The sequence below is a fragment of the Myxocyprinus asiaticus genome, chromosome 20 (genome assembly GCF_019703515.2).
Source record: "Myxocyprinus asiaticus isolate MX2 ecotype Aquarium Trade chromosome 20, UBuf_Myxa_2, whole genome shotgun sequence".
Classification (NCBI taxonomy): Eukaryota; Metazoa; Chordata; class Actinopteri; order Cypriniformes; family Catostomidae; genus Myxocyprinus; species Myxocyprinus asiaticus.
Genome location: NC_059363.1, coordinates 26,642,227 through 26,669,062, shown reverse-complemented (window position 1 = coordinate 26,669,062; position 26,836 = coordinate 26,642,227). Strand labels below are relative to the sequence as shown.

Sequence of the window (26,836 nt, the reverse complement as noted above, 5' to 3'; positions counted from 1 at the left end):
GCCCGCTCCATGCCATGTCACAGCAACGCCTCAGCCCGCTCCACTCCATGTCCCAGTCAAGTCTGAGTCTGCGCCACACCATGTCCCAGTCAAGTCTGAGTTGGTTCCACGCCATGTCATTACCTTGCCTTCCGCGACTCCCTGCTTGAAGCCCTTCTCGGTCCTTGTCTCCAAGTTGAATTATCCACCCCTGATGTTCACAGCTGCCTGGGCAAGCACGGCTGCCATCTCAGCGTCCGCCTCATCCTGTGCTCTACCGCCCGTGGGCGGGAGCTCAGATGATTCGTCCACTTCCGATAGCAGAAGCTCACCCTCCGATGCTGCGACCGAAAGCTCATCCTTGTCGCGAGCCGCGAACGACACATTAAACCCGCCCTGAGGCAGACCACCTGCATTGCTCGACAGCTCGTCCGGACAGAACGAGCGTGCTGGGGGATGGGAGGTCTGTGGGGGCTGAGCCGGCAGAAACGTTCCCATGTCCACATCCAGATCGCCCGCGGTGCTTGCCAACCTGGCCGGCTAAGCGTCAGCCCAGGACGGACCGGGTTGGGGAGCAGCCACGGTGGCTCCTTGCTTCATGAAGAAGGAAGTGAGCCACAACCGCAACATCCTCATGGGCATGTTCTCGCAATGAGATATCAAACCTTCCATGAAAGCCGCCTCGGCGTGCTGGTGCCCCAAACACTCTAGGCATATTTCATGGGTATCCGGAGGGGAGAGATAATGGCCACATCCAGTAGCGCAAACGTGTAAGGACATCTTTAAAAAGATGCCAAGTGTTTGCACGAGCTCTTTAGAGAAAATATATTCTTTCGTATATACTGCCGAAGTGCTCAGGGGAAGCACCACACTCAACCGTGCGAGGGTGACCGCTTATATGCGGCGTAAAAAATCCAGCAGCGTAGCAGGAGGGGAGAGGCTCTGAAGAAAAAATCTGAATGAGTGATGCACGCCATCACCTTTTATATCCGTTTGTTGTTGCATGCAAATTCCACTCACCAGTTTTCATTGGCCTTTTCTATTTTAAGCAAAGGTGATTGGGGCTCTCAAGAGCGAACCCCTAGTGTCACTACATCGACACAACGTCAAGTGAGTGACAGACAGGGATTTGAGGTTACAGTGAAGCTCTTACAATGGAAGTAAATGGGGCCAATATTTGGAGGGTTTAAAGGCAGAAATGTGAAGCTTATAATTTTATAAAAGCATTTACATTAATTCTTCTGTCAAAACTTATGTACTATTTGAGCTGCAAAGTTTAGGGTTTGTTTAAATTACATTACATTGCAATGTTGTAAAATTGTATGTATGCTGTAAACCTCAAAACCCTAAAATGACTATAAAAATGTAGATTTAAACAACTTTACAGTTCAAATAATACACAAGTTTTAACAGAAGAATTAATGGCAAAATTTGTCTTCTTGAAATCTCATATGCATTCCACGTTTCTATGGTAGTTTTGACAGTTCATGTAAAGGCACACATACATTTAAATTGGGTGGATGGTACTTTCTCCATCATGTGAAGAGGACTACTACGGTACTATTAACTTATGTTTTATTTTTTAAAACAGCAAGCCAGGACAATGCTGTGCAGTGGTGAGAAAAAATAGAATACTGCTGTAACTGTACAATAAATCCACATAATAGATCTATATTACATCATTGTAAAAACTAATAACCTGCAATTGTTACCTTGTTACCTATTTTTGCCCGATCTAACCCTTAAAATTCATTTTGTTAGTGTAACCTAATATATTCAGGTTAATTTAGTGATTTGAGTACTTTGACTTGAATCGAACCAGTTAATTTAGATATTACCACACTGAATCACAATTATTAGATTACAAATTTCTACAGTGAAAAAAAATTCAGAAAATTAGATTTGGCTTTCCCATCAGTCCTCTAATTATCAACCTTTCAACAAGGGTCAGCTTTCTCGTTTTAATATGGAAATGATTCATTTAAACACAAACAATAAAATAAGGCACAGTTTTAATACTCTGGTTCCTTTTCAGACATGCAGTTAATCAGCATAATCACTGTATATTTAATTTCTCTTTACACATTAAGTCTGTATAAATCATGAAATACATTGAAATACATGAACACATGAAATACAGGGCCTTTCTTGTTCACTTGCTAAATGTACTGACCATTGTTCTATAACTAACTAAATGAGGAGAGCAACCTCCATATTTTTTGTTATGCTAGAATTTTTTACATGTTATAAACTTTATGCTTACAGACAGAAGTCATTATATCAGGCTCTCTGCTATCATTAACCTCTACAGTTAGGTAGCAGTGATTGGAATGGGGCCAAGAAATACATAATGTCTAGAATCAATCAAGATTTTTCTGAACACATTGTCACTCATAGGGGAAAGTTTGATAGTTTATAATCTTAGTAGTTTCCATAGACCAAAACTATTGTCAGAATAAACATCATGGGTATCTACCTTGATAAGAACTATAATTGTCAGAAATAATATAAATAATTTTGGTCATATTAGGGTAATATGAATTCTGTTGGAGCAATCAGGATAAAGTTAATACATCTAATTTCAAAATGACAAACATACCCAACATTGATAGATGTAGTCAGTGAATCTAATGGCTACAGACGTTTATTTAATACTGTGTGGTGTTTTGAAATGATACATATGGCATTTTGAATATTTAAATGATTAAAAACCATTAATCAACAATAATTCTTTTGATCCATATAAATTATAATGACTATGTATAAATATGCACAGAAGTAATCTAATCATGAGTATTAAAATTAATATGGCAAGCGCTGTGGGCTAAGATGACTTATAAAACTTGACTTATAAATATTATTTTCATACTTTATAATGAAGGACTTATTCAATTACCACTGTTAAACTGAAAGTCTACATAATATAACATCAGTATTTACTCCTTGTGAAATGTTCATATAATGCATGTTTCACCGAGAGCAACTCAAACACATTAATACAGGTTACAAAAGCACAAAGCTTTTGCTTTCACTCTGTTGTCTACTCAGGACAAAATCCTCAGTCATTCTTCTTCTTTGGTAATTAATATGAATCAGTGCACGTGTTCCCTGTGATACCGTTGTGTTGTGCATTCAAACACAGCAATGCTGAGGTTCTTGAAATTGAGCTTGCTGTGTCTTACACCTGCACAGCCCATGGAGTAAATGTGCCAGGCTCCGCAGGAGGACACTGAAACAAACACACACGTTTAACCATCAGCAATACCAAGTGAACTTATAGGGCCCATTAGAAGCAGTTGATGACATTTAAGTCCGCTACTGGCTCTAATGTAACTAGTTTACTAAATGTTCACTTTAAAATGCACAAGCATCAAGAATCATGCTATAAGAGACAGTATTTGTGTTAAAAAACATACAGGTGGAGCCATCTTTTGTGCAATTATAATCTTACATCCCAGTTGTTTCTGGGCAGTTTTACTTTTAATCATTACCTTGTGTACATAAAATGTACCTAACAACATAAAAAGCTGACAATCAGTAGTGAGGTTTGCAACATACCAGTTTAGTAAATTTGTCTTCACATGCATTTCGTATCCGTTCAGGTGTGGCGGGGCTGTCCAGTCTGAAAGGTCCAGTGAGGCCGGACTCAGCCCTGGCAGCTGTGATGGCATCTTTAATGGCGTAGAAGACTGAGGCTGCCAAAAAGAGAGGAGGTTCTCCCACAGCCTGAGTATAAACATATAATAATCCGAACTGAGAGTTAGAAGACACAGATGTGACTATGGAGTCTTGTGTCCGATGTTTTAGATTATCTAACCTTTGAGGAGAAGATGGCCTTCTTGTTGGGAGCGTCTCTCAGCAGTGAGACATTTAATTCAGTGGGGATGTCACCAAAAGCAGGAATCTTGTACATGCCTGGACCACGAGTGTACAGGTGACCATCAGGAGAGTAGCGGAGTTCCTCCAGAGTGAACAGACCCAAACCCTGCATGAATCCACCCTCCACCTACACACACAGCCCCGAATCAGCTGCTATTCATAATGAATTACCAATGGAGCATTTTGTTTTTACTTAGATTGACAGATGAAATACCTGTCCAATGTCTATTGCTGGATTTAAACTCTTGCCCACATCCATGACAATGGAGGTATGAAGGTTCTGAAATAGGAAAAACAGAGTTAAGCCATCGTTAAAAGAGGTATAGGTGAATTGTGTAATTTCTGCGCAACCAGAATTTGCGGAATTGTGAAAATAATGACAGTTCACCCTCTTATGCCATTGTTTGTGTCAACGTTTCTTTGTTTCTTTGTTGGGATGCTCGAACAAACAGCACATTGTTTACACTTTTTGGGAAAATCAACCTACGAATGGCTTACTTATAGTTGTCTGTCCAGTTGAAACTGGGAGTCATTGTGAGGTACTTGGCGGTATCCGTCTTGAATATATATTGGGAAATTACAATTTGCACTTGGGAATGGCAGATACATGTATGAATTATCATGGTGATATTACCTTATGACTTCCAGTCAGACAGTCTATCTCCACCTCTGAGACTGCCACTCCATAACTGAAGTAGTTAAATGCCCTTCCTGAATTTGTGTCAAAATTATAGCCAAGATCTGGAGTCCTATAAAATATAATCAGATTAGTTACTACTCTTGATTCTGTGAGGACCATGATTAGTTTACAGCTAAAATGAAGGTGTGCTCAGTAATTTTTTCTACATTCAAAAGGTTTACTCCGAAATAAATAAATTGTAATTTTGAAACATTTGTATAAAATCATGACCGCTCACATGAGACGAGGACTCTAGTCATATCAGTAACCTTATAAAAGTTGTTTTATTCTACATGGGGGAGGGGCGCCCTCATGGGGGCTGCCATTTCAGAATCACATTACCAGCTGAATACTACTCACTTAATCTCAGTAACCGTCTTGTTATTGGCCACGTTCACTCTTGGATTAAATTAATCATGGCTGATTGTGAACAGTGAATTTCTACAATGGCATCTGTAACTGAAAACTATTGATTTTAAATGTTGCTGCATCCACACCACTAGGTGTCACTGTAAGTCCAAGATGACACAAAAAGTTACTGAGAGCACCTTTAACATCTAACATTTGCACATACTTGTAAAATCCATTGGCAGACAAGTTTACTCGGTCAAAGTAGGATGCTTTCACCTACAAATGCATAATATATGATGCCATAGTTATTTGGAACTAAATTGACAGACTGTAAATGCACAGAAATACATAGGTATTGAATATAACTGTTAATAGAAAGGGTGTACACAGTTATATTATATAATTCCATATTTCCATATAAAATGTAATAATGTGCATGCTCCATAGTAAATATACCACCCAATCTGTTTTGCTAGATAATCATGGTGAAATGACTATATACAAAATATAAAACACGAGATACTAACCCAGTCCTCCCAACACCCTTTAGGGTTCTTGTCTATGTATGGCTGAAGTCTCTGAAGCAACATCTTGCAAGCATTCTATGCGACATTAGGGGTTATGAAATATTGGTAATCGTGATACATGTTGATTTATTACATTTCATAAAACAGTATCACATGAATATCTGCTGCATGAAGCTTACATAAACAGCCATTCCGTTGAGGTCTGAAGAGGCAGAGGCAGCTGTAGGGCTGGTGTTGGGAACTGTGTTAGTGCTGGTTTCTGTGATATGAATCTTTGTGCTGGAGATTCCAAGTGTTTTACTGGCCACCTGCACGACACAAAAACAAACACAAAGAGGATTAAATAACTAGCGATATAAACTGATTATAGACAATTAAATGAGTAAAGACGTACATCTCTAGTGGAAATCCATAGATGCCATAGATGTTTCATTTAGTTTTGTTTTGTTTTACCTGGACCATTTTAGTGTGCAGGCCTTGCCCCATCTCTGTTCCACCATGAGTAAGTAGAACCGAACCATCTGTGTACACATGTACCAATGCTCCTGCCTGTGTCAAAAATACATGTCACATTCATATACACACTCATCACTCTCGCATTTATTAATTCGAGGTTTTGAGGAGGCTGACCTGGTTGAGGAAGACAGCAGTAAAGCTGATGCCAAACTTTGTGGGAATGATAGAGAGCCCTCTCTTGGTCCAACGATGCTGTCTGAAATGAAGGTATAACAGCATCTTTTAACAATTTTACTTTGCAGTACTTTGGTGTGCAAAAATCATGTTTACACTGCAAATAACATTAAACCATAAAATACTGGCTTGGCCTGGTCATATTTCACCTAAAAATCTAAAGAAAATATACAAGTAAAATTTTCAGTTAACCATTAAGATTGCTTGCATTGCAACATTATATTCATAAAATATACTTTACAATTGTAATAAATACTTACAATTGTACATTGCACTTTACATACATAAATATATATATATATATATATATATATATATATATATATATATATATATATATATATATATATACGTATATAAACTGGGTCACTGTGTTTGATTGCTTATACAGTACCTTGAAAATGCATAAAGGCGTTTGCACGATTTTTGGCGTACTTCTACGACTTTTTGTAAACAACAAAATTATGTCACTGTGATATCTTCATGAGCAACAACTTGCTACAAATAAATAAATAAGTACATTGTTTAGCTAAGTTTTCAATGGCAGCAAACTTAGGTGCTTCTCTTTCGCCATGTTGCCCCATTAACTTTTTGTTGCTCATGATGACGTCAAAGTGAAGTCATTTTGTTGTTTACAAAAAGTCGTACAAGTAAGCCAAATATTTTGCAAATTCCTTTATGCATTTTAAAGATATGAGCAAATACAGTGGCCCCATTTTTATTTTTGATTTTTTTTGGGCCACCCTTTATATACTGTATATTAGGGCTGGGAAATTTAACGCGTTAATTTCTGCGATTAGGTGTCCTGAGTTGTTCCTGGCAGGCTACTCACCCTTACAGGCTCTGATTAGGGTGGGGGCAGGATTAGGGCATCTGCTACCTGCCAGGAACAAACCGAGGCACCTTTGTACAATGGATAAAATTTTACTAATGTTTTTCCACACTTTCTGTGGCTAAAACTGGCATTTTTACAGGAGGTGCACGCTCTACTCAACTGCACATCCTAGCACAGAAATTGATTGTTTGGAGCAGTGCTCGCTTATGCATTAAACACGATGCATGTTCCGGGCATAATAAACACAGAAGCGGATTTACTGTATGGCGAATGGAGAATGGAGACTTCACCCGCAAGCGGTGAACTAGATGTGCGAGAATACAGGCAAGCTGACGTATCTCTTCACATCACACGAAAAATCTCAACCACTTTCATCTGAACCAGTGTAAAAAAGCGAAAACCGCCCGAGAGAGACTCAGCATGAGCAGACTGAGAAGGACCTGGACGTTAAGCAAGCTGCAGTCAGGTATACTTGAAGAGATTGAATGGCAGCCAGAGAAAATGATAATTTTGAGAGTTAAATTCCATGTCCATAATTTTATGTATACATATACTTGTATCAAAGATGAATACATGTAAAAATGTGTCTTATTAACTCACCATAAAATGAACAAATAATAATAAAAAAAATGAAAATTTTAACGTGCATATTAAAATAATTAATATAAATGATGACTAACAAATTTCTTGCAAGTTCCTTGAGACAAAGTATAAAGTAAATAAATTTATGATGATTTTTTTAATGTTTGTTGTAATGTATCATAATTTAATCATTATCATGATTAATTAGTTATTAAGATTAAGGAGATTATTTAGCTTTTAACTGATTCACAGCCCTAATATATACAGTGATTTGAAAAAGTATTTGCCCCCTTCCTGATTTCTTCTATTTTTTGTGTATTTTTCATTCTAAATTGCTTTAGATCTTCAAATGAGATATAACATAAAACAAAGACAACCTGAGTAAACACAAAATACAGTTTACAAATATATATATATGTATATATAATTAAATTTTTTTTTTTTTTTTGTGAAGCAAAAAATTTATCCAACACTTATATCACCCATGTGAAAAACAAACTGCACCCTTTAACTTTACAGCTGGTTGTGCCACATTTAGCAGCAACAACTGCAACCAAACGCTTCTGATAACTGGAGATCAGTCTTTCACAGCGCTGTGGTGGAATTTTGGCCCACTCTTCTTTGCAGAACTGCTTTAGTTCAGCCACATTAGAAGGTTTTCGAGCATAAACTGCCCATTTAAGGTCCTGGCACAGCATCTCAATTGGGTTCAAATCAGGACTTTGACTAGGCCACTCCAGAACTTTCATTTTGCTTCTTTTGAGCCATTCAGAGGTGGACTTACTTCTATGCTTTGGATCATTGTCTTGATGCATAATCCAGTTGCGCTTGAGCTTCAACTCACGGACTGATGACCGGACGTTCTCCTTTAGGATTTTCTGATAGAGAGCAGAATTCATGTTTCCCTCAATTATTGCAAGTCGCCCTGAAGCAGCAAAGCATCCCCACACCATCACTCTGCCACCACCATGCTTCACCGTAGGTATAATGTTCTTTTTGTGTAATTATGTGTTTGATTTACGCCAGATGTAACGGGATCCCTGTCTTCCAAAGAGTTCCACTTTTGACTCATCAGTCCACAGAATGTTTTCCCAAAAGTTTTGAGGATCAAACAAAATTCGGCAAAAAATGTTTTGGCAAAATTCAGATGAACCTTAATTTTCTTCTGTGTTAGTGGTGGTTTTTGCCTCACCACACTGCCATGGATGGCATTTTTGCCCAGTGTCTTTCTTATAGTGGAGTCATGAACAGTGACCTTTATTGATGTGAGAGAGGCCTGCAGTTCCTTGGGTGTTATCCTTGGCTTTTTTGTGACTTCCTGGATAAGTCATCATTGTGCTCTTGGAGGAATTTCGGAAGGTCGGCCACTTCTGGGAAGGTTCACTGTGCCAAGTTTTCTTCGTTTGGAGATAATGGCTCTCACTGTGGTTATTCGGAGTCCCAGAGCCTTTGAATTAGCTTTGTAACACTTCCCAGACTGATGTATTTCAATCACTTTTTTCCTCATCATTTCTGGAATTTCTTTCGATCTTGCCATAGTGTGCTACTGGGTGAGACCATTTACTTCATGCTGCTGAAAAAAGTTCTACTTAGGTGTTGATTTGATTGAACAGGGCTGGCAGTAATCAGGTCAAGGTGTGTCTAGTCCAGCTGAACCCCATTATGAATGCAGTTTCGTAGATTTGGGGATTTAGTTACTAAGGGGGCAAATACTTATTCCCACATGCCCAGTTGGTATTGGATAACTTTTCTGCTTCAATAAATAACATTGTCATTTAAAAACTGTATTTTTTTAAATGACAATTGCCTTTAGATTGCCTTTGTTTAATGTTAGCTTTTGTTTGAATTTTTGAAACAATTTAGTATGAGATATACACAAAAACAGAAGAAATCAGGAAGGAGGCAAATACTTTTTCTCAGCACTGTATATATAGGGGTTATATTATGTATATATATATATATATATATATATATATATATATATACTGTATATATCAAGGTGAAATATGACAGGCTCAGACAGCAGGCCCTTTGTTGTGTTGTTAAGCTTAAAAATATACGAATTTCTGACTTGTTGTACTGTTCCACGGCAGACTTGCGTTTGCTGAAGTCTGAGATCTGCATGCACTCCTCCCAGCAGCGGTCAATGGTGAACTGATCCAGACACTGATTAAATGGTGTGAGGTCTCCCTGCTTGTACAGATTCAACCTCCTCACCTATAAGTATTAGTGGAAACTGTTACATATGACATTGTGATGTATATCTGTAAGGACTGAGACAGATGCACTACTAACCTCTTCAGCAGGTAGACCACAGCTCATAGCCACATCGCTCATCCAGGTCTCTGCAATCATCATGCCCTGTGGCCCACCAAACCCTCTAAATGCTGAGTTAGATGGTAAGTTGGTTTTACACATGTAGCCTGTGCCACGAATGTTAGGGATGTTGTAGGAGTTCTCCATGTGGAACAGTGCCCTCTCCATGATCTATGTGCATTGAGAAGACCAGATGGAGAAAGAATATATTGTAATATGTTTCATTGCCCACTAGGGGGTGACAGATATTCTAAACTTTGGGAGGTCTACTCACTGACAATGACAGGTCCATAGAATTGCCAGCATTGCTATAGAAAGTCACATCAAGTGCCAGCACTTTTCCATTGTTCATGTATCCAACCTAGACATGAGATTAAAGAGAGACAGTGTCTGTGAAAATTCTAGCAAGGACATTAATATTTTGAAATGACTGAACGAATGAATCTTTCTTTACTGTATATTTCCTATTAATATTGAAGTGCTCCTCCCTTCTAAAAAAAAATAGCCAATAGCCTTTAGTCACACAGCAATGAACCATGATTTTGCTGCTTGCTATTTCTAGTCAGAGGCAGGTGGTCGGAGGGAATTTCTCATTCTCAAGTGTAATATATAGGACAAAAATTTAGATGTGCCCATGAGTGCAAGGTCAGTCATCAGTACTACCATTTACCCAAAATAGAAAGACTCTAAATTTAAAATGCATATATCTGCTAAAAGTTAATTTCGTCAGCCTTTACAAGTATACTAGCATATATAGATGGCTTCAAAGCTAAAAGACATACTGTTCAAGATTTTATGGGGATTTTCAACAAAAGCTAATGGTTGGTCTGTAAAAATCACACCTTATATCGTCCAAAGAATGGATGCCGACCACCTGTGAGCAGCATGTCCTCATCGCGATCCAGCATGCAGCGCACTGGCCGTTTGACCCTAAATGTAGAGAACACAACAAACACTGAACCTCCATATTTTTATGTACAGTCTCTCTTTAAATAATTAGCCATATATTTAAACACCATTACATCAATTTCATTTTTCATACTTCTGTGCGGCAACAGCTACAGCTGTGCACAGGATGGTGCTCCGACTCTCTTTTCCACCAAATCCTCCTCCCATTCTCTTTACCCGACATACCACACGGTTAGCTGGCACTCCCAGGGCTTTAGCCACAAGGGCCTGAGCCAAATGCAAAGACATTGAATCATTTAGTGCAATCAAATCAGCGTAGACTATAATGAGAAGCACTGAATTGTTGTGAATTGTATCGATTTTGTTTTACAGTAATCCTATTATAAGAAAGGAGGTTCCTAATTAATCATAAATATTTGACATGTGGATTTGATTCATTACTCTGCATCAGTAATCTAATAAAAATAGCCATAGCAATTCTTGGTGTAGTTTACCTGAGTCTTGGAGGCCGACTGTGTGGACACAAACATCTCCATTTCTCCATCTTCTCCGCGAGGGACAGCCAGGGTGCAATTAGTCTCCAAATAAAAGTGCTCCTGTCCTCCAATGTGCATATCACCTAGGAAGGAATTTTCATTAGGAATGTTTGTAGAAATGTTCTGTTTCTTTCTACAGTTGGATTTACCATTTACACTTTAGCATTGAAAATAATGCATTCAATACCATGTAAATTAATTGTATGAAATGTTTACAAATGTAAAAGTTTACAAATATGATTATAAATAGGGAGTGACTATTTGCACTAGGTGTAAATAGCACCTGTCACACAGCGCAGCTATTTGCACTCCAATAGTCTGGTATTGTAGTAACCAAGTTTTTTTTGGCAGAAGCCATAGTTTTAATGCAAGTAACCATGGTGTTACTACAGTAATATAGTGTTAAAAAAGTAACATGTTTAATTATTGTGGTTTCTATGATTTTACTGCAAAATACCACAGTGATCCCATGGTTACAGTAGTAAAACCATGGTTAATTTTAGTAAGGGAAGGTTAGGGGTAGGGGTTGGTTCAGTGTGTCTGTGGGATTCTAAATAAACACAATAAACACACTGCAGTGATGCCCCTATAATGCATGTTAGAATTTAATTAGGGGTGCAAACAGCATCTACACTATTTGTACTTAGGCAAAGAAGAAGCTTTTGGTTGTCTTTTCTTACTCATTTCACCAAGTTTCTATTCCAACTTTAATGTTTAAGAGTTTTTGAAAATATAGCATTTCCCTATACATCACAGTGTATGTAACTGAGTTATACCATGCTCTTTCTATCTTTCTCACTGGCTCATAGAAGGAATTATTGGTAATAGCATCCTGTTTAAAAGAGTGAACACAACCATGTTAGCAAACCAGTCTAGCTTATCTTTGTGTGTGTGTGTGGGGGGGGGGGGGGGTTAAGTGGTTTACGAGGACTTGTTTTTAGGTTACAAACTGGTAATTACAAGGGTATTATGCTATAAATGTGTTTTATGAGGACATTTCTAGTGTCCCCATTATTCAAATTGCTTATATAGGGATATAATCTATAGTTCGTACAGTATAAAAATCATTATGTCTATGGAGAGTCCTCATAATGATAGCTGCACCAGCGTGTGTGTGTGTGTGTGTGTGTGTGTGTGTGTGTGTGTGTGTGCAAGCTGTTTCTGTGAAAACATTGAACATTATGTAACAATGATATCAGAGAGAAGAGAACAATCTTCTGATATCTTTCGTTGTTGATATCAAAGGCCATGCGTCCAATCAAACTATTGCAGTTTGGTTTTAATTAATCTGTGACTTGGTGTTATGACTAACAGAGTACAATGGGACTAAAGCCAGAAAAAGCTCATTTTCCTTAAGGTGTGCCTTTAGCCTCATTGTACACTACTAATGCATTTACAAAATTGCTAGATTTTCCTATTCAGTTCATGTCATGTTAACAATTTTGCATATTACTGGGCATATGCAGTACATGGTAATATTTATAACTATCATGTTTAGCATCCACAACAAGCACATCTAAAGCAAGAGACAAACAATCATCTGGTAGTTGCTTGATTCCATTTACTATGGTCTGTGAAATGGGGTGGTGTCTGCATACTTGTGTGTATATGTGTAAAAAAATTCAGACCTGTATGGTGACAATCACAGGCTGCAGCTCCTCATAGCTTATCTTTACAGCCTTGACTGCTCTCTGAGCATGGGCCTGTGTGTCTGCCACAATGGCCCCCACTATGTGTCCCACACATGTGACCTAGTACCAAGCATCAATGTGAGGAAGAGAACCACAAAGTCAGCATGACTGTGCACAAGGACCAGCGTCAAATGAAATAGAAGAGATTTATCAATCATATCAGAACAGTCTAAAAATCATATTTGGGCATTTCAATTACTTAATGTAATAACTGAATAATTATTACATGTAAATGTAATTTTAAAGAGATACTTCACCCAAAAATATATCAATTCTGTCAGCATTTAATAACACTAGTAATGTAATGTAATGTAATGTAATGTAAAGGATATGATGGCAGAATGTTCATTTTTAGGTGAACTACTCCTGTAAGGGTTAGATAGAGCATTAAAAATGAAAAAAAAAAAAAAAAATGTTTATAGGTAATTCAAGAAACAGCAATAATGGTCTTTGCAGCAAACGTGTCGTGTTTTTTAGTGCCGATTTTTTAACTTTGGCACATCTGAGATGCTCAACCATTAAAGTAGTATGTCAAAGTATAACTGCATCAATAAATGATTATCCAGTTGAAAGACGTTTGACTTTGCAATCAAGTGAGATGCATGTGGGAGACATTTTGCATGGGAGTAAATGTATGGGGGCTACAAGAGTCACAAGGATGACCTCATTTGCTACAACTTTAATTTGTTATGCTCTCTTCTGTAAGAAGATATGTAAAAAATGTAAAAGCCATATCACAGTGGTAGCTTTATGCCTGATCCTCTCTGGATAATAACTATCTATAGACTTCTAAGTCTAAGTCTATTTGTCAAACAGTAATGAATTATCAAAAATGATCCCAAAAATCTTGGGGTCATTTCTGACAAATCATTGCTGTTTGACAAACAGATTAGTGCCGTTCCTAAGGAAAGTTTCTTCCAATTGAGGTCTATTGCTAAATTGAAGCATTTTCTCTCCGGTAAAGACCTTGAAACTGTGATCCATGCTCTTATTATTTCATGACTGGATTAATGTAACTCTCTGTTTGCTGGTTTGCCTCAGTCCGCTTTATCTCGTTTAAAGATGGTTCAAAATGCTGCAGCTAGATTTTTAACTGGGACTGAAAAAAGGGATCACATTACCCCTGTATTGGCTGCTCTTCATTGGCTTCCTGTCAAGGCTAGAATTTATTTTAAAATTCTTATCTATGTCTACAAGGCCCTGTCTGGTTTTGCTCCTCAATATATTACTGACCTCCTGCACCCATATTTGCCTCCTAGAATGCTTAGATCTTGTAATTAACTTCTTTTATCAGTTCCCCACTGTCATTGCAAGTCTAAGGGATATCGGACCTTCTCTGTTGTCGCCCCCAAACTCTGGAACTCCCTTCACACGTGAGGTCCGCCCCATCTTTAGCCATTTTTAAATCTTCTATTAAAACTTATCTTTACTCTGTATCTTTTGCTATTATTTAAGGTCAAGGTTACATTTTGTTTATTGGTGTTTTGTTCTGTTTTTATATTGTTTGATTGTATTCATATATTTGTGTACTCTATTACACTTTTGTATTTAATTGTAAAACACTTTGGTTCAACTTTTCTTGTTTTTAAATGTGCTTTAGAAATAAAATTGACTTGACTTCAATACTTGCATAATCGATTTAATAGGTTTTTGTGTTAAAATGCCTCTCAATAGATATTTATTGCACCGAAAATGCAACATAATATTTAGAAAACCACCTTATCATCTGCAAAGACTGTCTCGTCAGAGGAGATAGGTCCTGTCATGTTACTTCCTTGGATGTCCTTGGCAGAGATAAATGTAACCACTCCAGGAACCACCATTGCATCTGAAGTGTCAATGGATCTACAAACTAGAATGTATATATATATATATATATATATATATATACATACATACATACACATATACAAACACATACACCTATAATAAACATACAACTCTAAACTATACCTCTCTCTCCACAGACCCACTGTGAGAGCCCCCAAAAACATCAAATATCTACCCCATTTCCCAATAAAAGAATCCCATATCCCCAGCCTTCTACATGATATCTCTTCGAAGGCTGCCACCCTTCCCATCTCTTCGCACCACTCCTGAATTGAGGGTGCTCCCACTGACTTTCAACCCCTTAAAACAATCTGCCTGCCTATCATCACACTAGTGAGGATCCAATTGTTTATGTATTTATCACCTACGTCGATGACCGCCCCATCACCCAAAACACAGAGTCTGGGGCAAAACGAAATCCAAATGCCCAACACGTCACACAGAACACTCTGTACCTTCAACCAAAATTCCTGAATCTCAGCGCACCACCAAAAACCATGGGCCATGTCTCCTTCCTCTGATTGGCATCGCCAGCAGGTGGGTGTGTCTTTTGAGACCAAGCCTATACAATTTAGAGGGGGTCCAATAGAACCGATGTAAAATCTTGAATTGTATAAGGCGCACCCTTGCATCTCTTGATGCAGTTTTTATGTTTTTTAAAATCCTAGCCCACACTCCCTCCTCCAATTCCAGGTTTAAATCTTTCTCCCATAATCTCTTGAGAGTGGTTGAGACTCCGTCCCCCAGACTCTGAATTAATAAGGAGTAATACACTGATGCCTCATGGCCCTTTCCAAAAGCAGAAATCACCACTCCTAGAGTATCTGCTGCTTTAGGGGGGTGTATGCTATTCCCAAAAATAGTACAGAGCAAATGGCGTAACTGAGATACCTAAAAAACTGAGATCTAGGGATCCCAAAATATTGAATCAAATTTTCAAAGGATCTCATCACACCACTCTCATAAAGATCACCGAGTGTATTAACCCCCCTCGCAATCCACTCTGACCAACAAAAAGGGGACTTATTAATGCATAGTTTGGGGTTTAGCCATAGGCTCGAGGCAACATTTAGATAAAAATCTGAATTAAACACTCTGGACACTTTTGTCCATACTGAGTGTAAATGTGAAATAACGGGGTGTGATCTAACTTCTCTATTTAGTTTGATGGAAAGGCTGTGCAATGGCAAAATAGGGGCAAGGAGTTCTTGTTCAATGCAGAACCAGGGAGGGGCTCTTTCAGGTGGAAGCGACCAATGAGCCAAAATCAAAATCTTGGGTAGGCCTAGCCCACCTTTGTCAATCGGCCTATGTAATTTGTTGAAATGTAGTCTGGGGAGCTTACCATTCCAAATGAAGGACTTCGCTATCCTATCAAATTGCTTGAAATAAGAGAGGGGGACATCTACAATTAGGGACTGTAGCAGGTAGTTGAATTTTGGAATACAGTTAATGTTAATAACATTAACCTTCCCAATCATCGATAAATGTAATGAAGCCCACCTGTCTACATCGCTCGAAAACCGTTTTATTAAAGGGTCAAAACTAAATCAGACAAATTTGTTGGGAATAAAATTCCCAAAAACTTAATGCCCTGTTTGGGCCACTGGAAGGCGCCTGGCTGGAAAGCCGTTTCTGGGCAGTACGCTGTCAAAGACAAAGCTTCGGATTTAGATCAATTGACTTTGTATCCTGAGAACTTAGAAAAGGAATTAATAATTCTGTGGAGGCAAGGCATAGATATAGTAAGACGAATAATAAAATATCATCTGCATAAAGCAGAAGATTATGCGCCACACCTCCCGCCATCACCCCTGGAAAATCATCATCTTTTCTTATCGCGGCTGCTAATGGTTCCAGGGCAAGACAGAGCAATAATGGGGAAAGTGTAAAATAATCTATCCAGAGTAAAATAATCTGAAATGAATCCATTTGTTTGTACCGCTGCTACAGGGTGTCTATAAAGTAACTTGATCCAACCAATAAACGTACTCCCAAACCCATACATTTCCAAAATCTAAAAAAGATAATCCCATTCTACCATATCAAATGCCTTTTCAGCGTCAAGTGAGATGGCAGCGACCGGAATCTGATCATTCGCCACTGACCACATGATATTGATGAGACGCGGTGGATTTTTTAATCACCGATGATGATAACTAAATATGTATAAATAGATATGTAGATAAATAAATATAATTAAACATTTGGGTGGCAGATGCCTGATATATTGCTGATAAACAGTATGTGATGTTGCTAGAAAATGTTAATTACACTGCAGCAATCGAGATGTACACATATACGGAAAGTTAAACTTTTTTTTTATACAAAATGTTTACTTGAAATTCACAAAAAAAAATTGAAAGCAGAAATGATTCATTAAGAATTGACAAGGGTTTTAGTAGATTTGGGGAAATACACAAGGAAGACTTTATGCTTTTAACCAAAAAAAAACCAAAAAAAAATCAACATTCTGTCATAATTTACTTGATGACCAAATGTTATGATGTCATGTCTCAACCAATACATTTTTATGTTACTGATGTAGCCGCCATTGGATTTCAGTGCTGTTTACAGACTTTATTACTGAATTTATTTTTATAGTGAAGAACGATTTTAATTGTGGTGTGTTCATCATACAAAGTATGCCATCAGATGACTTGGAATATGACACACAAGCCACTTTGATGACACTTTTGTGTGCTTCAACCAAAGAAAGAGAGAAAGCAATGTTCCACAGAAGAAAGAAGGTCAAATGGGTTTGGTACGACATCAAGGAGAGTACATGATGACAGAATTTTATTTTTTGGGTGAACTATCCCTTTAATTGGACAAGCTGATAAATGATCAGCTGTTGCGATAATCTCCAAATGGCCCAATCACTTGTATAGAATATGGGAAATGTGTCACTTTACCAGCAGGGTATCATTTACCTGTTGAGCAACCTTTTGCATGTAGCAGTGGCAAGGACAGTAACAGGGGCCATTCCTCCATAGCTTATCCGGATGTTCTGCACAATGTTGGACCGCTCCTGGAAGCACACGTTCATTCCACAGGTGACAATAGAGATGTCGTCTTCTTTACGCAGGGACTGCTTGAAAGCTGAGAAGTACTGGTCCTAGAGAACAAAATGAAAGAGTGTCTGATCATATGCACTGACATTGATCTATGTGACATATTAAGTGTTTATTTTGAATGGAACTCTGCAGACCTTTCTTGTGTATGGAATCTCAATGGACAACAGAATCTCGTATGGCTTTAAAACGGTCTTCCTATAACTAGGGAAGAACTTGTCATCCATCTCAAGGACACGTTTCCCCCCTTAAAACATCAGACAGAGATTTTTATGGAATTTCTAAAATTGTAAATGTTGTAATTCATAGAAAAGTGCTTTCTGTTGTAAAATCTGTAGAACAAAGTACATTGAGACTGTGTCGATAAAACTTGGTCAATAAATATTACTTTGCTGGTACACTGTACTACATATGCTATGTCACCTGCTTACTGTGGCTTTCAGAATTCTTAACCCCTGCCCTATGTCATGTATGAGAAGCATGCAATCAGCTGTCAAAGACATAAAAACTGCAAAATGGTTTGAAAATGTTTATGATTTGATTTAGACTTCCTAAGTGGACTACATGGAAAATAAGTTGTGTACTCTATTAAATATTTCACTCTATGAAATATGAATGTACAGTACAGTTTGCATTTTTGGTAATGCGGAAGAATGTTTTCTCTGCTTAAACAGCCTCTCTGCTTATCAGGTCATGAAATGTAACAATGAACTGTACCTTTGGACATCACAGCAAGCTTGCAGCCTGCTGCCATGAACACAGGGTTGAGGTCTGAAATGGGACTCGCTGTCATAATATTGCCACCAACAGCCTGAAAGAAAAACGTGGTGCTAAATATGTTTAATGTTCTATAATAGAAAGGAAACATTCATCACTTTAGTTCACAGGTTTGGTGATTACCGTGTTGACGTGTTACATTTGTTCATTTATAGTCACTTTAATCATTCATTCACAATAAAATCTTCTTAATATTTCATTAAATCATATTGCCATTTAAAAAACAGCTGATGGCCAAGTTCAAGTTCACTTTTATTGACAGTAATAGTATCGAGAGGACAGGAAATTATAGGGAGAAGAGGGGGAATGGGATCAGGAGTTGGCGCAAAATCCGCCAGACTCAAACTTGTGTTTCTCACATGAGCAACACAAAACAATGTGTCATAGGCTTGTGGCTCTGAGAACATAAAACACTTCTGACTTTACTGTTTATGTCAATTGCACCAGATTCAAAGGAATATACTCTATCACATACCGCGACATTTCGGATCTGCTGTCCTGCGAACCAGTGCAGCTGCTCCAGGACAGCCTGAAAGACCTTAGTCTGATGAGCAGGCAGCTCATTTACCACTTTACGTAACACATCTCCGAGCACAGTCAATGTCACTGATGCACCAACCTCGATACCTATAAAACACAAAAAACTGGATCCTTCAGCAAAGGCCAAGAGCTTTTACTATGACAGACCTCTGATTGACTTGTTGACTTTAAGCTTGAGGAGTGAAATGCTTCTGAAAGACAAAGAGATTTTTAGCTAAATTAAATCTACAGTTCTGACTCAACAACATATCATTATATTGTAATGACAAACACTAGCTATTTTCTATGCACGAAATGCACACCTATAAGTTTAAAACCATAAAACCATTTAATAACATTTAATCAGATAAAGGACACTCTAAAGACCCTTGCACACTTCCTACAAAATCGAAGAATGAACTATAGTAACGTAATTTAGAACGAAATCAGGCCAAAAAGAAGGTGATTTTGAGTTTGCTTTGATGGTTTGTGACAGCTCGCCAGGGCGAACTTTCAGGAAAACTTCTTACCAGCTGCTAAACTGCCATTGGTCCACATCATCGGTAGGTGTGACCTGGAGCTCCACCTACTTTGAGGCCGACAGCTAATTTCCATTCAGCCAGTAAAGACCAGTAAACATGAACACATCAGCGTTCGAGTTATTAGCGAGCTGGTGCAAACGTATCTACATTTGTAGGATCGTTCATGTAGAGACATTTTCCAAGAACATGTCATGAGATTTTTTTTTTGTTTAATTAGTCTACAAAAGGCATCAAATCCACTCAAATACTCTGAAGTGCCCAATTCATTCATGTGCCATCTGCAGTGAAGTCATTCACACATCTGCCCATAGTAAGGTATGACTGTCATCATTCGTTTGTCTGTATATTGCCCATTAACACTCTTTAATACTTTAAATATTTGCTGTAGTATCAATGTCATCATAAATTACAATAACAAAGTGTAATCGGTGCATATTATGGCTGTGTGTGTTAGCGCGTATTAGCACATTAGCCCCATGACTGCAAAAGGTAAATATTACATATCATCTGCTGCATATATATTTCTTTAAATAATCAGTGTTGTGGTTTAAACAGCTTCTTTTACTGATCTTGTTTGAATTCTACTGAGGCATGAAGTCATTCATAACACATTATAATGCCATTTTAGTTGATGTTTTACATGTAGTCTTAAGTGTCCTCAAATTTAAATACATTTCTAAACAACTCGCCCAGCGGTGTGGCTGGTGTCTGAATGTTTGCAAACAGTATGTCGTTGCTTAGTTATTTCAAACTTCTTTTTGGCTCTGAGCGAAGATCGAAGCAGCACTTGGCAGTGAGTGTGGTCACGTGGGGCCTTTACCTTCTTGGGTGTGCTGAATTTTGTTCAGTTCTGGGATGTAGGCTGGGGCGAGAATCACAGGATAAAGAAGGTTCTTGAACTTCATCTCAATACCTTGTGTGTGAGAAGAGAGGTGCAAAACAATTATATAAGTTTGAAACCAATGCAATTCTGAATTACAACATTACACACACACACACACACACACACACACAAGAATCATGAGAAACAATATACAGTTTGTGGGCCTCACCAACTTCTGTGTTCCCAACTACTAGTTTAGCATTCGGATAGGTCGCCTTCAGTTCCAGGAGTTCTTTGAGGGAGCTAGGTTGAATCCACAGCACTCGTTCGCCAATAAACCTCAACTCTCCCTGTGGCTGTTTAGTCAGGCTCTATAGAGAATAACATAACTCTATAAGTTTAAATATGCATCCATATGATGTTGTATTGAGTAAATGCAGGTTCTGTTTAATGTTTTTAGATGTACCATGAGTTCAGGAGGAAAAATGATCTCTTGTGTTGGGTCTAGTGGCATAAACTCTGATGGGTCATACAACTTCTGAGCTGAAAGCGTTAAATTTCTCTACAAAAGAGAAAGAAACACTTTAATTATTTTTAAATAGATTAAAGAGTGAAGGCCAAGTGGGTTAGTGAGATCTATCATCAGGGTGCAAACCGCCCCCCCAAATAACCAGATTGGAATCAGAGCCAATGAAGATCTGAGCAGATCCCTTCCTGTTCACTGTAACTCCTCCTCGGCAAGCACTTCAAGCCCCGTACTTCGCGCTTCGTGCCTCGAAACTAACCCCCACACTCGACGATAAAAAGGAAGACCCTCCCCAAAGTCACTGTGTGATTTGCGCTATGTCACTATGAGATATTGTGAAAGATATATTCCTTGTAGTTTAAAAAAATCCTTAGATGATACTTTGTGCTGATAAGCAGTGTGGCTGCATATGAGATTGTGAAACAGTGATCTTGTAGAAACTGCTGTCAGTTCAAACATGTGACTAGTTTCTTTTGAGATTGAAATGGATGCCATGTCATTGATTTCCTAACCAAGTACACAACAGGTTTATCATAACTGGGAAGGCCTTAGGACAAAAACATGTTTGTACTCAGAGATGACCGAAATAGAGCATGGTGGGTTTAACAATGTAAGAATTGATATTGCAGCCATTCGACTGGATGTCTGTTGAGTTGTCTGTTCCACTCACATTGACATGCTCTTCTGTGTGTCTGTTGGTCATACAGCAACCATTAGTTTGTCCTTTCCCACCACAACATCCCCCATTCTGAAATTAAAAGAGGCATATTTTAAACATGTATGAACGAGATGTTGCATGTTGCGTTGGAAAGAAATTAGATCTCTTTAATATCTCAATTGATTCTCCCAGATGGAGAGAAAATGGAAACTTCTGCTGTTGTCTCCTGCTTCTGAGATTTTTCTATGGAGTTTCAGAAGAGACCACAAGAATGTCTTAAACTGTGCTCAGATTTACCAAGAGGTCAAAGCATGAAATCAAAAGTCAGAGATTTCAGCATAAACTCAAACTATTCTCGTTAACTTCTCCTAAGGCCAAATTATCTGGGCTGTGCTATCCACATTAATTTGAAAGCTTTTTATACTTACAGTACTGTATGTCAACAATTGTCTCATATACAGTACATATTCTTTTTCTAAGGAATTTTAGGAGAAACATCTGAATTTGGTACTTTAATTAAACCTAGCTAAGAATTAAGAAGTGAAATAATAAGTTTGGGTGAGAAACAGATCAATAGTAACGTCCTTTTTTTTACTATCAATCTCCACTTTCACTTTCACTTCCACAAGCTTCTTTTTTTGGTTTTTGGTGATTCGCATTCTTCACATATCTCCACCTACTGGGCAGGGAGGAGAATTTATAGTGAAAAAGGACTTAAATATTGATCTGTTTCTCACCCACACCTATCATATCACTTCAGAAGACACTGATTTAAACACTGGAGTTGTACAGTATGGATTACTTTTATGCTGCCTCTATGTGCATTTTGCAGCTTTTCTGGTTCCCATTCAGTTGCATTGTGAGGACCTACAGAGCTGAAATATTTCATTTTTGGGTCAACTATCCCTTTAAGTCTCCTGTGGTATGAAATAGCAACCGCTGCGCAACACAACTTTCATTTGGGATGGTAAAAAGAACAGATACAATGTATACTGTTTAAAACATTTTACCACAATATTCCTTGATTCCAGCTCAGAGCTACTTTAACATCATCTTGTTCTTGTTACTAAGAACCATATAAGGATTTCAACTACTGGCAAATCAATATGAAATGCTCCCATTTTCAATGTCTTACTCCTATATGTAAAACTCAGAAGTTCTTCTACCTTTGTGAATGTCCTGTAGCCTTCCAGAATGGGTCTGTATCCTGTACACCGACATAAATTGCCTGTGTACAACCAAATCAAAGTTAAAATATTTATTCACACAAATTGTATGCATGCGTAAAGCCAAAAAAAGTTGAGTATCTGACTATTACAACACCTTGAAAGGCCTCCTGTATGTCATGCATGGTGGGCTGAGGGTTGTTTCTTAACAGGGCATACATAGACATGACAATTCCTGGAGTGCAGAACCCACACTGTGACCCATGAGCCTTAGCAATTCGCTCCTGTATGGAAAAAAAATTGTTGTTGCTACAGATAAAAATGCTATGCCACACATGAGTAAGACAGCAATATATCAAGTGATACAGCTAATGTTACTTCTCACTCTTCTTGCTGACAGGAAAAGAGAAGTCATTATGCTATAATGTTGTAAATGCAACTTACACTTTTGTCATCATTCTCTGCAATACTGACAGATGTAAAATTGTGAACACACCTGTACAGGATGGACTTTGCTGGCCACGCTACCAATGCCCTCGACTGTAGTTACTGCACAGTGATGTAAAGAGCATAGAGGAGCAAGGCAGGCATTGACCGCATGATGACTTCAAAGGTGCCATTAAGGACATAACTACAAAAATGATTGGAAAATCTTTCACAAGTTTTAGAATCCTCAAGTAACAACACTGAAAGCATAAACTGTACACATGCACATGTTGGTTTAAGGAGAGCAATGCACTTTATCTCAAGTTGCGAATTAATGAAAAAGATACATAATCTGGTTTTGATGCGAATGATATTTGGACACCATCACTGTACATGCTCCACAACCTCCTTCTGCACATCCCAGTTTGGTTCCTGTCAGACCCACTGCAAGCAATACTAAGGAAAACAACTTGGAACACAGTCCCATTGAGAAAGAAACAGTCTTATCCAAATCAGTGTAAACAAGAAATACATAATTACTACATAAAATGAAGCTAGAATAATAATACAAAACAATTTATTAAGCTTTTGTGGTCAAAAGCTGATGACAAAAATGGCATGTTTGCATCACTAAATGTTACCTGTTTGACATCAGATAATATTGGTGAAAATGTTTGTTGAAATCTGTCCAACTTTTAAAATCTTTAAGAAAAAAAAATCAAAGATTGACCAATCAAAAGACACACACACACACACACACACACACATGCACACACGTTGGTGCAGTTATCATTATGAGGACTCTCCATAGACATAATTATTTTTATACTGTAAAAACTATAGATTATATCCCCTAAACCTAAACCTAACCCTCACAAAAAACTTTCTGCATTTTTACATTTTCAATAAAACATCGTTTAGTATGTTTTTTTAATTATTTTTTTTATTTATTATTTATTATTATTTTAATTATGGGGACACTAGAAATGTCCTCATAAACCACATTTATAGCACAATACCCTTGTAATTACCAGTTTGTAACCTAAAAAAATTTCCTCATAAACCACCCAAACACCCACACCCACACCCAAACACACACACACACACACACACACACACACACACACACACACACACACACACACAGACACAGTGTACATATGCCTCTCATGAGGAAAGTTTGACATAACATAAAATAAGAAAGTGTTAAAATCACTGAAAATAACACAATTCAACTAAAAATAAGCAATCATCTTTAATTAATACTTAATAAATACATTTATAATTAATTTATACAAATCAAGAAATAAGTTAAAATAAGCAAGATTATTTAGCAAATCTCAATAAGCTTCACAGTGATTTAAACCCAAGCAGAGAGCAAACAGTGTAACAACCACAAAAAATAAAAAATAAAAAATAAAATAACAAAATAAATAATAATAATAATAATAATAGTAATAACAATAATAATAATAATAATAATAATATATATATATAATAATAATTATATATATATATATATATATATATAATTATTATTATATATATATATTATTATTATTATTATCTTATATTGTAGCTTACAGTATACAGAGAAAACGGTATTCATTTCCAGCGCTTTGAGACTGTTCAAATCAGAACAGATCAAAAGGATACAGTTTCTCCTTAGATATGTCAGGAGCGTCATTTCAGGATCTGCATTTTTCTCGGTGATCTGCGCAGAAGTAATTGAGGAAAACACAAAACACAAGGCACTTTCCTAGCTATTCAAAAAAGTATGGAAAAATAGGCTAATAATAGCCTACTCATAAAGAGGTGCAAGGTAACTTTTAAGAGTTTAACAGTTGAAAATATTAACGGAGAAAATAGACACATAAAAACGTGACTATTTAATAATCGAATTACCTTTTTGCCATTAACGAAGAAAACAAGGACATCCCTTGAATCCTGAAGTTTGTTCTTTATCTCTTCTACTGTGATCGACATTTTTGCTCCCACTGTCTCTCAGCGGTCTGAGTTCAAACCAGTCAAATGTGAATAAAGCACTATGAGCCTCGCGTGATCAGACAATCACAGCAGCTGTATGGAGAATGACATGTGAGGGCTAGTACACTAAACTTTAGTCACTCATAAATCATTTTAAGCTGTAACTCACACGGAAGCTAAAGCCCGCATTCATGGGCAATTATTGAAGTGTGGCACGAATTAAGTTTTGAAAAAAAAAAAATAATAATTATTATTATAAATATTGCAGCAGACTTTGAAGTATCGGCAAATATCGGATCGCAGGCCAAGAGAATCGATATAAGATCGTATCGTGATGAAACGTCCCATTTACACCCCTAATTGAGACAATTCATTGAAATTAGCCAGCTTACTGTCATTTTAATTTCACAAATAAATGCAAACAGAAGATGAGGAATTGTAATCAAAAGGGAACAGCTGCCCTTCTGATAGGACTGTAATATTGGTCCTGATGTTGCGCCTATCGCAGGTTGTCACCGGTTCCGACCAGAAAGCGAATCACCATGGCCCTGTTCAAGCTGTCAACCTGCACCAAGTAGTGGGGAAACTTTCAGTCTTAGTATAAGGACCATCCATTGATGCGTATATGCTGTGTGCACAGCTATTAAAGAAAAAAACTATGTGGTATAATATCAGGGTTTAAATATGATACATTCCTGATATTCAATAGGCTATTTTGAACAATCATCTAATCTAAAGCATTGCCATCTCAACTGCATTATGTGCCGCATATTTGTCCAGCAACTTTTAATGACCAACTGAACTTGATTGTCATCTCAAATTAATTTTAGAGTCATAATGCAATTTTGAGGCTAAGGGTGGGGTAAATTCTGTCATGTGACACTACATTTTTGCTAATGCCAATTTTCTGGACAAAAAGTGTTTCCAAACCAGTTTTTCACTACATTTGAAGTATCGATATTTATGCGCAAGAGGTAAACGGAAAAATATTATGTCGACACTTGTGAAATTTTAGTGATAATTTGTGTTTCCATCAGCTATATCGGTAAAATTTTGATGCGCTACACCTTTTGTCACAAAAAACCCTTGGATGGAAACGTAGTTAATGTGACATCACAATGTGGAGGAAATAGGGAACGAGTCATTTTGGCAGCTTGGCTTCAACAAATGCTCTTTTTACAGTGAGGAGGAAGTTTTGAGTTCTGAAACTTACAGTATGTTTTTATAATACAATGACCTCTTATATGTTAAAAGATCAAGGGAAATTTGATTCCTCATGTCATGACCCCTTTAATATACTTGCACATACTGTAAATATGTAAACTGATAAATAATGTAATGCGGTTTGAGGGATATTTTAGCAGTGTCAGTTTCCAACATGCCTAAATTTTACACACTTTTATAAGTAAATAATCAGAAGATTTCATTTTCATACCCGCCTGAATTCTATTCCCAAGTAGAGTTTTTTTTTTTTATTCCTCTTTATCATTGTGCTTATACCGTCATGTGGACAGTGGTGAGAACGGTTCAATGTT

General features: G+C 37.5%; 1 protein-coding gene across 1 annotated transcript; it reads right to left on the bottom strand.

Moving 5' to 3' along the window:
* Nucleotides 1-1,933: 1,933 nt before the first annotated feature.
* Nucleotides 1,934-25,365, bottom strand: LOC127411091 (xanthine dehydrogenase/oxidase-like). The gene is given in 34 exon segments (XM_051646462.1): nucleotides 1,934-3,208; nucleotides 3,538-3,705; nucleotides 3,797-3,985; nucleotides 4,073-4,138; nucleotides 4,493-4,607; nucleotides 5,112-5,164; nucleotides 5,416-5,490; nucleotides 5,595-5,723; nucleotides 5,869-5,964; nucleotides 6,046-6,127; nucleotides 9,594-9,739; nucleotides 9,818-10,009; nucleotides 10,113-10,199; nucleotides 10,681-10,768; nucleotides 10,881-11,014; nucleotides 11,242-11,416; nucleotides 12,060-12,115; nucleotides 12,912-13,034; nucleotides 14,693-14,758; nucleotides 17,027-17,060; nucleotides 17,738-17,922; nucleotides 18,016-18,125; nucleotides 18,596-18,689; nucleotides 19,131-19,282; nucleotides 20,537-20,629; nucleotides 20,769-20,910; nucleotides 21,006-21,101; nucleotides 21,736-21,813; nucleotides 22,890-22,951; nucleotides 23,047-23,173; nucleotides 23,386-23,494; nucleotides 23,663-23,759; nucleotides 24,972-25,029; nucleotides 25,221-25,365. Coding segments are annotated over 34 exon segments (3,609 nt in total). The 5' UTR covers nucleotides 25,302-25,365; the 3' UTR covers nucleotides 1,934-3,157.
* Between the last annotated feature and the right edge of the window lie 1,471 nt (nucleotides 25,366-26,836).